Raw genomic sequence first — 15,182 nt, 5'->3', positions numbered from 1 at the left:
TTATCTCATGCTGAGCCTCACTGCAGCTACTTCGCTCATCCACGGTCTGAAACTATAGTCAGTAAATAAACGATCGACACGACCATAGTGACATCACTGACTGGTTTCAGACTCTGGCATTTTGAAGGCTCAGCTTTGGCATTTTTGTTGCTTCCATGTTGGTTTTTGTGAGATGTGACCATTTGGGGTTTTAGTGCTAACCTATCACTAATGCTAATATGAACAATATAAACAAAGCAGCTAATATCTGCTAATTAGTGCTAATTGACAAATTAGAGGCTCTATAATGTATTTGTACATTTGTCTTACTTTGGCAACAGTGGGAAGGAAAAACGTTTTTTTAACAGGAAGAAACCTCAGGCAGAAACAGGCTCAGAGAGGGCCGCAAGCGGTTAGGTTTGAGAAAGACGGGCGAGAGTAACTAGTTATTGTCACAAACCTCAGTATATATATGCGACATCATACAGAGCCAAAAGAAAAAAAAAAGTATTATATCATGGTAAATGGTAAATGGCCTGTATTTGTATAGCACTTTACTTAGTCCCTATGGACCCCACAGTGCTTTGCACTACATTCAGTCATCCACCCATTCACATACACATTCATACACTGGTGTGGTGAAGCTACATTGTAGCCACAGCTGCCCTGGGGCACACTGACAGAGGCAAGGCTGCCGGATACTGGCGCCACCGGGCCCTCTGACCACCACCAGTAGGCAACGGGTGAAGTGTCTTGCCCAAGGACACAACAACCGAGACTGTGGGAGCCAGGGCTCGAACCGGCAACCTTCCGATTATAAGACGAACTGTCAACTCTTGAGCCACGATCGCCCCATTTAATATGAACATCCACCATTGATATGACAGAAAATAAGGGACTAATAATGACAAATTGTGATGTGAGAGAAATTTGATTCTAAATAAGTCATAGCTCTGAGTTCTGTTAGAGTCCTATGAGGTCAATCATGACTCGTGATGTCAGTGGGTCATGCGATTGAGATCCCCTCGACGGCCCTCGCTCTGATCTGAAATATAACAAATCCCAGTAGAACACAGGATGTTTGTGAATGTGGATTTCCTTTGTGTAGTGTTCAAATAAACTTGACAAAATCAGATCCCTCTGTAAATGTCTGAAAACAGCAGCAGAAGACGGCAGTGACAAGAACAGCCTGATTGCAATGAAAAAGATGTTTGTGATCTCTTATCGTCAGTAATTAACAGTGAACTGTGCACAGAAATCATTTTGTGTCTCAGCAGCTGCTCTTAAATAGAGACACTCTCATCCTGCACACTCAGAGTATCATGGGAACTATTTTTAACACGTGTGCCTTGCTCAGCCTTAGCTGGGAGCCTTAGCAGCACTAAATGACTTATAATTTACTGTAAGTTTTGAAAAGTTTTCAAAGTTTGTTTTTTAAATAGACAAGAAATATAAGAGGTAAACTATGATTAGCACAGAAGTCACACCCCTCCTGATTTCACTGTAATTGCCCAGGCAAGGGGGAAAGTCCACCCAAGAAGGCTGTGTGCTCTGACCTGATACAGAAATGAAAACAGCATTTTCATGCGTGATGTGACCGTTTTTCTCCATCAGGTACAACGGCAACGGCATTGATCTGAACAGGGACTTCCCGGATGCTTTCGCTGGTCTCCAAAGTCAGCAGCTCTTTGAGGAGAGAAGGGAAGCTGAGGTTGGTTTCGCTTTGGAACAAGACAGCGTTTTTAAGTTTCCTCTCTCATCAGGATGCTATCATGTGTTTCAGGTCCAAGCAGTGATTGGCTGGTTGAGGACGGAGAGTTTTGTTCTCTCTGCAAACCTTCATGGAGGCGCTGTGGTGGCCAGTTACCCTTATGACAACAGCAACGGCGGTAAGCGGCAGATCCAGCAGTCTGACTTTAGCTGGTCGTCCACGACAGTCCCACAGTCGTGTTTTTGTGGATCTTTGTAGAATGTTTTTCGAGCTTCTTATTTGCTTCATATCAGCATGTGAAATGGAAAGTGCAAAGCAGGAAATAGGCCCTCAGACCCACCAGACAAATATACAAGTACAGAGAATGTGTGATGAGTGCACCTCTACAGAAGAGCGTAGCTTTCCTTCATGTGCGAGATGTGGAATATTTATAATTTTCAAAGATAATAGAGCTGGAATAATAAGAAAAGATATTAATTTAACAGTTTGTTACCTCATGGCCACGGGCTCAGGGTACTGACAGAAAGAAAGAAACTACAAATGCAGAGAAAGGGAGCGCTCAATCATTAGGGGAGGCTCAGACCAGAAGGTATATTCACAGGAATATTAAACACCAGTTTTCAGCATAAAATAAAATATTTGTTTGCCATTCTCCCTTTATCTGAAATAATAATAATAAAAATCTAATAAAAGACCTGAGCTTTAAAAACCTGTTGGAGGAGTCAGTTGAGGTATTTTAGGCACTTTCAGGACTCGGATAAGCTGCAGAAAAAAAATGTGCGGCTCATAAAAAGCTCATTCTCTTGTTCTAAAAAGAAAGAAAAGAGATTTTGAGTTTGAATAAATCTAGCTTCTCATAATCTCTTATTTGAACGGCTAAAACTCTTTAAGTCCTGTACTTCAGATGTTTATGTGGGAACACATAAAGCTATGGCTTAAAGCCTGTTTGTTTTGTATTTGTATTGTTTGAGTTTGTTGTTTTGACTTCAAAATGCAGAAAAGGAAGTGTGTTAATCGAGATAATCAGATTTATAACTGCTCAGTAGAACTATTTGATTAAAAACAGTCATTTAGTCAGAGTTACTGCCTTAACTTTACCAGCCTGCAAACTCTACTGGAAACAAAATAATTCTAAAGCTCAAATAATCACCACCAATCATGGGCTTTTGCTCTCATCATTTAAACAGGTAACGAAGTGGTGGGCGGGGCTAGCATCGCTCCTGATAATGACGTGTTTGTTCACCTGGCTAAGGAGTACTCCCACAATCACGCCTCCATGTACCGAGGTAACTTCTGTATGGACAGCAGGCCGTTCCTGGAGGGCATCACCAACGGATTCCAGTGGTATCGTCTGGAAGGTCAGTGAGTTTGGCTAAGCTTAGCTTACAGAGAGACTGGAAACAGGAAACGTTCATCTGGTTCTGTCAAATAGTTCATTTACTACTGAAGTGTTTAGAGAAGGATAGCAAAATGATCACACAGGGATTTGTGATACTATAGAGAACATACAGAAGATTAGCTTCTGATTAGCATTGTAGAAAAACCACTACAATAACCACTACTAGCTTTGCTCCATGATTTATTTATATTGAAGTGCAGTCCTGTGAAAAATTAAGTGCATCCTCACTGTGCCAATTATTATTACTGTAAGTAGCAGCCAGGTGCTGATAATCAAATCAACTTTATTACCTGATCATCTGTGAATAACCACCACAGTAAAAGCTAAAGTTTTTGCAGGTTGCTGGTCTGGAAAATTCAGGTTTGTGTTAATTCAGTACCACAATCTCCCCAGAAGTGGACATCTGATCAGATTTACCCCATATTTTTGTATTTACTCTTTAATTCCTCTCAGAAGTAAAGAAGTTAAGACCGCGCAAAACCCACCCACGCCACCTCAGATCCTACAGGCCTCAGTTAGCATGATAAAGGTTAAAGTTTGTAAAGTATCATCTGAACAAAACAAAAGACAAGACACAAGACTGTTACAAAGTGGAAATGTTTATCCATGATGCACAAACCAAACACCTCATACCAGCTGTCAGCACAGGGGTGGAAGAATGATGGTTTGGGCACCTTGCAGTCACTGAGTCGACCATCAACTTTTCCCCAAATTGGATCAACAGGATAATTATCCCAAGAATAGCAGCAAATCTCCAACAGAATGACAAAAAATATAATTATAATAATGATAATAATCAAGGTGCTGCAATGGTCCAGTCAAAGTCCAGACCTCAGGCTGCAAATGAATGAACCTAAGCAACGCTGTAAAGAAGTGTGGACCAAAATTTATCTATAGTAATGACAGAGTCTGATAAAGTCATACAGAGAACCATTACTTCAAACTTTTGCCACAAAACAGCTCTACAAGCTGCTGAATCACAGAGTGCACTTGTTTTTTCACAGTGCAAAGAGTCATGACTAGGGATGGGTATCGTTTAGGTTTTATCCGATACCGGTGCCAAACCGGTACTTTTGAAACGGTGCCTGTGCTTAAACGGTGCTCAAACCGGTGCTTAAAGAATGGAGAACACAAAATTGGTCCAGAAACCTCTCATGTTTAGCTGATTTTTTGTAAAAAGATAACAATGTTAGCCTTTTCTGCAGCTATGGGGCACATATGGTATCACTCTTGGCTGGAAGCAGTGCTTAAACAATGGAAAAAACACAAACTTTGTCCAAAAACCTCTCATGTTTAACTGTTTTCCAGTTTTTCTTTGGTCATTTTAGCCTTTGTGGCCAGGGTGAAGGGAGTATCTGCCATCAAACAAGAAGACAGTCGCATGTAACTACGATGGTGTTTGCTAGTTCACCTTACATGCATTAATGTAATAATGTGGTTAGCCTACTCAACGTAAATTACACACGAACAACATGAAGCTACTCACGCAGAGAAGAACGGCTGCTGCTGCCATCATCATCCATCATCATTTCTGCTACACTAGCAGGGCTCCGGGTCCGATAACAGGCACCACACCCATAGTAGATGTGCACGGTGTGAGGTCTCGCAGCAAGCTATCAAATACGGCACATTTCTCGGCTAAAAAAACCCGCTATGCGTCGCCAGGTGTTTCATCGGATTTGAGGCGTTACCTCCTTTGACAGTGTCACAGTATCAGCTTAAAGCACTTGTTGCAGGTTGCTGAGTTTGCATATTTTGCTGTGAAGTACAGCCAGACTTTTGACCGCTTCGCCTTGGGCATTTTTAATCTGTAGCTCTGCTCTAAAAGAACGTACGTACCTGGACCCGCCTACTATCCTCGGAAACGTAAAATGATTGGCTAGAATCTAAAGTGTATCACAGCTCAGGAAAAAAAAGCACCGAAATAAAGCACCGACATAACGCACCGAAATGTGCGCTGCTTTTCGGTCTGGTTACTACCGCTTATGATACCGGTACCCATCCCTAGTCATGACTGTACAAAGCTTTTACAGGTTCTCCAACTTCACTCTTTGAGTTATCTTGAAAAGAAATAATAGCCAATTTCTTCAATTTTCTATTGCAGTTGTTTGATCAAACTGAAAACCTGAGCAAAGCAGCTTTTTTCCTATTTTAATAAAGCAAGACATTCATTGCTTGTGTTGCTTGGAAAGTTGGGTGAATTTCAACTTTAAATGCTATCTTGGAATATTTTTACAGCATACACTGTAAAAATATTCCAAGATAGTGGGAATGTGAGGTTTATTGTGAAAGTGGAGGACAAGCATCCCAGCAAAACTACAGGACAGGAAATACTCTTACACTCATCACTTTAGCTTCCCTAAAATTTTCTAATACCTCAAAGGAGAAGAAAGTCCCTGGCATTAACATCTCTGAGTGACACATAAAGAATCACTTCTAAAATAAATCCTCTTAAATCTTGGATAAACTCATATATTGCCTCACATGAAACTTTTGGTAGACTGTTTCTGAGCTCTTAATCTGTGACAAACTTCATGCTTAATTTCAGTAGTAGAGAAACTTTTTTTTTCTTTAATTGTCATGAATTTGAAACTTGTTACCGGAACCTTTGGAAACTACTGCAGGTTAAACAAGACCAAACAAATATGCCGAGTCACCATATAATAAAAAAAAAAAATCCCCTAGCTAAGCAGCTTTAAGACTAGGAACAACCCAGAATGCATCTCTCACAACTAACACAACTTCATTTAAAAATAATCTCCTCATATTTGGAGAGAGTTTCTGACGACAGAAACTCGATGAGGAGCTGCTGAGCGCTCAGCGACCGCACAGCCCGCTCTGGTGTCGTCCTGCAGAAACCTGATCGCAGTAACCTTATCACGTATGTGGGAACTGTGCACGGCTCGAGGGGTTCATTTGATGGTCACAATGGAGATTTGACTCTTGATGTGCACATTCATTAGAAACCGACAGGGATCCTGTTTTGCAGTCCAGAAACCTGGTTATTCAATCAGGACTACTCCAATAGACACCTTATCTGAGGTTACTCAAAATAAAGACATAAAGATCAAATACCTTTTAGAATCACGTTTAAAGAGATTTTGAATTTCCTTAATCTTCTGACAGTTCATGGACCAAACGTATTAACTGATGTTTAGAATGGTCAGTGAAATATTTGTAAGAGTAGCATCTGACCATCTGTGCTGCTGCAGCTTAGTCTCAGCATCAGTGTGGACCTGAATGTGTTTGATTGTGTGCATCAGGTGGGATGCAGGATTACAACTATGTGTGGGGGCAGTGTTTGGAGATCACTCTGGAACTGTCCTGCTGCAAGTATCCTCCAGCCAGAGAGCTTCCTGCTTTGTGGAACGACAACAAAAAGGCTCTGCTGGCCTACGTCCAGCAAGTCCACCTGGGTCAGTATGTCTCTGTCTCTGAGTCCACCTGTCTCTATTGAAGCAGTATCAGTACTTGATAATAACCCGGTATGTGGTGTTCAGGTGTCAAAGGTCAAGTGTTTGATGGTTCAGGCGAGCCAGTGGAGAACGCAGTAGTGGAGGTCAGAGGTCGCAGGAATATATGTCCATTCAGAACCAATCAACATGGGGAATACTACCGTCTGCTGCTACCTGGGAACTACACATTCACAGTAAGACTTTACAGCTCAGTGCAGCTTATTCTTCAACCCAAATAAACATTCACTGCCACATGATGTTTGTTTTGTGAGTTATGGTCATGTTAGAGTGAAAAATAAAAACACAATAAAGCTGGGTGTACTTACGGTTGGGCATACCATGTGACTGACATGTTAACCTGTGAGTTTGCAGTGTCTTTGGCTTTTTAGCTGCTTCACAAATGTTCACTAACTCACTCACTGGATCTCACTAAGTGATGACAGCAACATGATAATAATGAATTACAATACTCCAGCTTAGAAATAATATGAAATAGTTTTTCAGCGTCACTTTAGACAGGATGGTTCCAGTTTTAAAGATATTATGCAAATAAATGAAGGAAGTCCTACATATTTGTTTAATGTGGACATACCTTGGTCAAAAATAACAACCTCACAGTGTTACTGAAGGTCAAGGTAATGTTATCCAGAGAAAGCATATGGTTAGATACCATATTTCTAAGATTTTTAAGGTACAGTACAGTACCCTTAGTTTTGTCTGAAAATATAATCAGGTAATTGGAGATTTTCCAGGTCTTAATGTATTTTAAGACATGCCTGTAGTTTAACTAGTTGATTTATATCGCCTGGTTAAATGCATAAATAAAGCTGGGTATCATCTGCATAGCAATGAAAATGTATACTGTGTTTCTAATGATATAGCCAAGGAAGCATGCATAATGTATGTCCTGCTCTCCCATATCTTTTATTGTAGGTAACATATCCAGGTCACGAGGTTTTGACAAAGACTCTCAGTGTCCCGTATGGTCCGGATCAATACTCTGCCCTTAAACACGACTTCCTGTTACGACGCATAGCCCGAACGACTAGACGGACTGTGGGTAGCACTACCCAAACTGATGCCACCCCTACCTGTAACTACACTTTACAACATAAGGCGGGCGGAGCCATGAACAGGCCCACGTGGAGCAGCCTGGCTATAGGGCTCAGCATGGCGGCAGTGCTGCGATCCCTGATTGACTGAAGTGAAATTGGCAGCCAGCATTTGCAGGTTCAGTTCCTATCGACATCAAACCAAACACGTACAGCAAAACTGTGACACAATGTCAACTGCAACCTTCTGAGGAGACACATGGAGCAGGAGTTTGACAATTCCTGCAAGCTTTGTTGCCACAAACAAATCTGAGACCATGAAACCATGAGATGAAACTTAGTGGAGACTACTGTGATGGTCAGAGCAAAAGTGGAGCACCCAGGTTCATAAGCATAGAAGTTACATACTTCTGATATGGATAACAGGAATCATTTGCAAAAGACATTTTCACATGTAGCAGTAGAATGAGGACCAGATTAGAAGTTAAAAACTTATATGAGCCTTTATGTTATATGCTAGCACAAATTTTAACCAAAGACTCCAACAACCCAAATGGCTGCTTTGTTAAGATCACTAATGGGTGGTGCCTCAAGGCCCCTTATTATACATAGCTTTTCTTTACAAAGTGTACAATGGCATGAATCATCACTTAGCTATTCACGTGCATTATACGCACAGAACTTGTCTGCTATTGTACGCAAAGGGAAAATGTGTATTCCATGATTGGCTGGCAAGCGGTTTCTGCATGTTGCTGGCAGTCACATTGGTTCCAAAAAGAGGGCTGTATAACAAAAACTCTCCTTGATATTGCTTTGATTTGTATTTGACATGGTCACCTGTATTTTTCATGGAGGACACCAAATGGTCTGCAAACATTCAGCAACTACCAAGTGTGTGTCACATTGTTAACAGTTTGCTCACAGAGTAGTTGGCAATTGTTTGCAGACAAATTGGCATCTTTCACGCAAGCTATGGAAGACCAAAGCAACTGCAAGGAGGTTTTTGGTGCAGCAGCATAAACCTCTTTACACAGGCCTTATTCACTCAACCCTTAAAAACACCACATATCAAAAATGTCACACAAAACTTGTATATGGGTGCTAAGCTATGTTTCAAAGTGCTGACTGTTATTTGTGTTTTCCTTTTCTATGCTTTTGTAGATATCTTGAAGTACTATTCAAGGCATGTCAGATTGACTTCAGCTTTTAGGTATATGGAAATTTAATATATAAAAAATCCAAAAATAACAATTTCATGGCTAACTGGCACTTTAACCACCATGCCATTAGTAACACCTCTGTTTGCACCACTGTTACAACCCTAAAAGCTAATAGTTAACTGTCTAGCCAGAAGTGAATGCGCCCCTCAGATAGCTGACTTAGCTTGGTCATTAAAAACACAATAATTTCACATTTAATATAAAAAATAACTAGACCCTTAGGAACAGTTTATGGTTCATCTTGGAAGACTCTAAAATGCAGCTAACAAGGCACAATAGTTTCTTCAGTTTTAAACTTTCGCTTGCCTTACTTTGAGTAATGCAGCTGAGCTTTCAGTTCATATGTTGTTGTTCATATCAAAGCAAGCACTTGCACAGATTTACACAGTTTTCACACCTCAAAGATGTTTTAAACGAGTAATAAATATCTGTAAATACTTTAAAGTATCTTTTTATAGCCTTAATAATAATGGAGAAAATAGTAAAAAAAATTCTTATGAAGGGTAATTGTTCAGTGAGATGGGATTAAAGAGAAATGGGTGTTTTTATTAAGATTTTGAAAAGAAGACAGAGTAGCAAAAAATATTTCCTGCACTTCGACAGGAATAAACAGCTTTTAAATGTAGATTTATTCAAATGGCAGCTTTCTGTTTTTTTTTTTTTAACATTTAAAATTTACATAGCAGAACAAAGCAGGAGGATTCAACCTCTCTGGTAAGATGTGATTTTTATTTTTTATGTGACTGTAATTTTATATACGAAGAGGAGCAGGGGCACTTTAAAATTAGCACTTGCAGGGACTAAATGCTGTTTTTAGAAAGGGGGCAGTGTTCAGGACATGGCAGTGTGGAAATGATGATGGTGTGAGCTGAAGTGTTTCCTATGAGGTGCCGTAAGGGACATTATTACTGAAACGCTCTCACACACACTACTGAAACGCTCTCACACACACTACTGAAACGCTCTCACACATACTACTGAAATTTTAGCTCTCACACACACTACTGAAACGCTCTCACACACACTACTGAAATTTTAGCTCTCACACACACTACTGAAACACTCTCACGCACACTACTGAAACGCTCTCACACACACTACTGAAACGCTCTCACACACACTACTGAAATTTTAGATCTCACACACACTACTGAAACGCTCTCACACACACAACTGAAACGCTCTCACACACACTACTGAAAAACCAAGGCATTTCAGTTGAACAGGAAGGCATTTCAGTTGAACAGGAAGGCATTTCAGTTGAACAGGAAGGAGTTTCAGTTGAACAGGAAGGCATTTCAGTTAAACAGGAAGGCATTTCAGTTGAACAGGAAGGCATTTCAGTTGAACAGGAAGGCATTTCAGTTAAACAGGAAGGCGTTTCAGTTGAACAGGAAGGCGTTTCAGTTGAACAGGAAGGCATTTCAGTTAAACAGGAAGGCGTTTCAGTTGAACAGGAAGGCATTTCAGTTAAACAGGAAGGCGTTTCAGTTGAACAGGAAGGCATTTCAGTTGAACAGGAAGTTAATTCTTGACAAAGAAACTGAAGGAAAAAGTGGTAGATTTCAAACAAACCACTACACAGATGTCTACTCAGCAACCTGCTAGTTAGGGGTGGGTTTTTATAATCGATTTATCAATTAAAATCGATTCTGGCTTGGATAACGTAAAATCGATTCATTAAAATCCTGAATCGATTTTTTAATATAAATTAATTTTGCCCGAAATGCCAGAATCTCAGGTGAAACCGCACAAAATTTCAACAACCACCAAACAGCTAAAACAGTAAATGAGAGCAGGAACACGGATTCTGCACAAAGACCTAAACACACAGCGCGGACCTGCGGATCAGAATCAATGGGATGTCGCCTTTCTCACCCGACAGCACGGACACGGTCGGGGCTGAAAGCCAACAGCTGGCTGATTCTGATCTGTCGGCACTCCGCGCTTTGTTTTCACGCCGTTTTTGCGCAGATTCTAAAGCTGTTAGTTTGATCTCTCTCCAAACAATATTGACTGAACCAGCAGCAAAAGAAGATCCAAACTGCGCTTCACATAAACATCGTCATGAATTCCCTCTGACGTTTACTGTTTTGCTTCCACCACGATAAAATCACACGTCATGCACAGCTCTCTCTCTCTCTCTTTCTCTCTCTCTCTGTACTTCAAGAACTGTTTCCCGTGTAAAAATCTGTTTTCTGCATTATTCGCTTGCTTGTTACGCACAAGTCTACTGTTGTTTACAGCGCTGTCGGCCGCTGTTTTTTTTTTTCGTTTTACATACTTCCGAAAAGAAAATCTTATTTCTGCCGTTCAATACTGAACAAATTTAAACATTTAAAAATTATGCAAAATGCAAAACGCTTAGCCGTGTCTCTAATAAAACCGCTGGAACGTCAGAGGTATCGTTCATATGTTGATTAATGGTTTTCTTTCGTTTTTGATGTACTGCAGAATATTTTTTATAAAATCCCAGGCCAGGAAAAATCACCTTCATGTTTTTCTGTGTTTTATCTTCAGCTACTTTTACACAAAGGCATCTGCTGTGACGCTTACACCTTTGATAAAGTCTTGCTTGTGTCAGCTTCCTTTTTTTAGATACAAAAATATGTAAATGTACTGATCTGAATTATAATATTGCTGACTGTCAAAATTTCCCAGAATCAAATTGAATTGAATTGAATCGAATCTAATTGAATCGAATCATGGAACGATAAGTTAGACAGCTTAGTCTTAGAGACAGCTGCATTACTTAAAAATATATTAGCCTCAGCATAAGTCAAAATTTAGAATAGCAGGAGACGGGCATTATCCTGTTTTTTGGTTTTTTTTGGCATATGTGCTTTTTGTCTTTTTTAGCAAAGAAAAAAATATCTTAAAATCATCAATAAAACCAGGGAGAGAAGGCTTAGCGTTCCTCCATTTAACACAATGGATATGATATTTACTCAAACGTATGATGATGTTAATAATGTCTGAGACAGATGATCCATATAAAAAAAATTATGATGTAATTCAAATAGTGGCACATCATTAATATTTAGGAAAATCCAATTTTTTAAGTTGCACCAAATACATTGTGTGATAGGGCATAGAAAAAAAAAAGATGTTCTAGGGTTTCATTTTCATCAGTACAAAAAGAACACTGATCCACCTCAAAGCCAAATCTCTTTTTTTTAGAAATTCTGCCACAGGATTAATTTTTTTTAAAGTGTGTTTCTTTAACTTTAGGTAGAATAGGCTATTTCATAAATTTTTAGTATGCTTTATCCAGTGTATATGAAATAACTAAATTAGAACCATGCAATGTAACCATTCTGTTGTAACTATGAAATATTTTTGTCTTTGAAGAAACTACTAACAAATTTCTTATTGCATTTTTATCAAACAGCTGACATTGCCCTAGCAATAAATTTGGGAGCACTGATGAGAAATTATTGTATATCATAAAAATTTTAATCAAATGAAGCAGAGGCAGTGGGACCAGTTCACAAAATTTGTTATATTCTCTTTGAGAACAGTTTAGACAATATTTTTCTGAAAAGTCTGGGTAACTTAGAATTACACCGTTGTCATCCAACAAATCTGTTATGAATATAATCTTTTTGTTCAAACCAGTCACTCTTGAAAATTGATTTTTGATTAAGTGTTATTACCCTATTATTCCATAAGGTTGAATTATGGGGAGAGGTTGTGGGTAAATCTCATTTTCCCAAAAATGCACAGTCTGTTTTGGAAAGTTTGATATCTTTATGGGGATTTTATTTACCGCAAAATCACATTTCAAAATAAAGTCTAATCCTGTATACTATTTTATTAAACAAGGATCATAGGATGTGGAGCTACGTAGAGTCTGGCTGTGACAGACAAGATTTTAACCATTTAATTCTAAGGGTGCCATCCATAAATTCTAATTCTGGAGTTTTGATACCACCTTTATTGTATTCCTTCACAAGCTGATATCTTTCTATGTAATGGGTTTTATTCCTCCACAAAAATTCGAAAATAACTGTGTTAGCCTTATTAATGCTTTTAGAGGAGATATATAGAGAGTGACAAGGATAAATCAATTTGGAGATGCCTTCAGCTTTAGATAGGATGTTTCTGCCAAAAAAAGCGAGGTCTCTGCTTAACCAGTGGCTAAGTGATTTCTTCATCTCGATGATACAGTTAGAAATATTGGTGTCTTTTCTGCTAATTGGGTTTTTTAGATATTATCAGCCCTATATATTTAACTTTAGATTCAACTCTAACCAAAGCTATTGAGGAGTCAGAGCTTGTATGAATCGGGAGAAGTTCACATTTTTTGATACTGAAAGATAAATGAGAAGCTTTAGTTTTCTCTACCATGTATTTATCTTTCAAAAACATAGATGTATCATCTGTGAATTGACTTATTTTGAATTCTCTATTAAAAATTGATATTCCTTGTATGTCGTTAGAATTTTTGATTAATAGTGTTAACAACTGAGTTGCCAATATAAAAAGCTTAGGGGAAACAGGACATAATTGCCGAATTCCCTGTTGCACCTTGAATCCATTCCTTGATTCAAGGAAGCTAAAATATTGTTAAGTAATGCGGCTGCTTCACTTAGGCTACAAGCACAGCCGTCCCCAACCCCCAGGTCCTGGACCAGTACCGGTCTGTGAGTCGTTTGGTACCGGGTCGCAAGAGTTGAGGCTTGAGTTTAAAATTTATGGTTTTCATGGTATTTATCTTTTTTTTTTATTTTTATATTGTTTACGTGGCACAAAAAAGGTTGGGAACTGCTGTACTAGCAGGTTGCTGAGTAGACATCCTTGTAGTGTTTTGAAATATACCACTTTTTCCATCAGTTTCCTTGTCAGGAAACAACTTCCTGTTCAGCGGAAATGCGTTTCAGTTGTGTGTGTGAGAGCGTTTCAGTAGTGTGTGTGAGAGTGTTTCAGTAGTGTGTGTGAGAGCTAAAATTTCAGTAGTGTGTGTGAGAGCGTTTCAGTAGTGTGTGTGAGAGCGTTTCAGTAGTGTGTGTGAGAGCTAAAATTTCAGTTGTGTGTGTGAGAGCGTTTCAGTAGTGTGTGTGAGAGCTAAAATTTCAGTAGTGTGTGTGAGAGCGTTTCAGTAGTGTGTGTGAGAGCTAAAATTTCAGTAGTGTGTGTGAGAGCGTTTCAGTAGTGTGTGTGAGAGCTAAAATTTCAGTAGTGTGTGTGAGAGCGTTTCAGTAGTGTGTGTGAGAGCATTTCAGTTGTGTGTGTGAGAGCGTTTCAGTAGTGTGTGTGAGAGCTAAAATTTCAGTAGTGTGTGTGAGAGCGTTTCAGTAGTGTGTGTGAGAGCGTTTCAGTTGTGTGTGTGAGAGCGTTTCAGTAGTGTGTGTGAGAGCTAAAATTTCAGTTGTGTGTGTGAGAGCGTTTCAGTAGTGTGTGTGAGAGCGTTTCAGTAGTGTGTGTGAGAGCTAAAATTTCAGTAGTGTGTGTGAGAGCTAAAATTTCAGTAGTGTGTGTGAGAGCGTTTCAGTAATAATGTCCCTTACGGCACCTCATAGTTTCCAGTGACGCTGCGCATTACTCAGATGGTCAGGCTCTTTTCATTTTTTTCTGCTTATTCCATTCATTGTTACCAAAGCAGAGGCAAAATTAAGGTGTCACAAGATGATTTATAATATATTGTAAAACAATTCAAATTCAATTCTATGAGTTTTATGCTTATTTCACTGGCCTCTTTATTTCTTTTATTTATTGTGTATTATTTCATCTATTTATTTGTTTTAATATTGGATTAAGCGATTAGATGAAGAGTTAGGTGGAGGAAGAATTCAAAAGCACCACCTGGTGGAGCCAATGCGCAGCAAATCTGTTAACTTCAAATTCTCTTACTGTGCGGTTATGATGAGGTTTATTTTACATAAAGATATAAAGACTTATGCCAGTTGTCCTCTTTGAAAACCAACAGGACGTTAGTGATGCTGATTTGGCTGCTCAGTGACACAGTTGCCGATTATATTTGCAGCACTGCTTCCATAAAGCTGTCCTTCTCTGACTCATAACACACAGTAACCAAAGATGAAGAAATCCTCTTGCAAATGAAAGAAAAAATGATACTCCTTATAAATGCAGAATTTGCCTTAAAATCATCCACATTTTAGATTTTCTTCTGGATCAGAGTAAACCCGAGATACTTCTGCTCACAGCCATGACAGCACTGTAAACAGGAAGTGTTAAAAGTTAATTTGGCACATTTTTGATGGCCCAAATTTCAAGAAATACAGCATAACATGGCTCAGACTTTAGCCCAAACATTACACTTTCTGTTTGTATCCCTAAAGCAACCAAATTATGTTCCTTTCTAATATAAATATTAGAAGGTTGGGACCCAGGATTTAAACCTGA

The 15,182-nt window shown here is 39.1% G+C and overlaps 1 protein-coding gene across 2 annotated transcripts in view; it reads left to right on the top strand.

The window, feature by feature from the left end:
* cpm (carboxypeptidase M) overlaps nt 1-9,195 on the top strand; it is a 28,222-nt gene extending 19,027 nt beyond the window's left edge. The window contains exons 5-10 of one of the 2 annotated variants that reach the window (XM_085138158.1): nt 1,594-1,690; nt 1,763-1,868; nt 2,878-3,048; nt 6,353-6,505; nt 6,590-6,738; nt 7,478-9,195. In XM_085138158.1, coding sequence (XP_084994284.1) covers nt 1,594-1,690; nt 1,763-1,868; nt 2,878-3,048; nt 6,353-6,505; nt 6,590-6,738; nt 7,478-7,747 — 946 coding nt within the window. In that variant the 3' untranslated portion in view covers nt 7,748-9,195. Of the gene's footprint in view, nt 1-1,593; nt 1,869-2,877; nt 3,049-6,352; nt 6,506-6,589; nt 6,739-7,477 lie in introns of both variants that reach the window. The other variant, XM_085138157.1, reaches the window with a different exon arrangement.
* The last annotated feature ends 5,987 nt before the right edge of the window (nt 9,196-15,182 follow it).

The sequence above is a fragment of the Neolamprologus multifasciatus genome, chromosome 17 (assembly GCF_963576455.1).
Source record: "Neolamprologus multifasciatus chromosome 17, fNeoMul1.2, whole genome shotgun sequence".
Classification (NCBI taxonomy): domain Eukaryota; kingdom Metazoa; phylum Chordata; class Actinopteri; order Cichliformes; family Cichlidae; genus Neolamprologus; species Neolamprologus multifasciatus.
The sequence above is the reverse complement of the archived record's forward strand: the minus strand, read 5'-3'. Positions and strand labels throughout refer to the sequence as shown.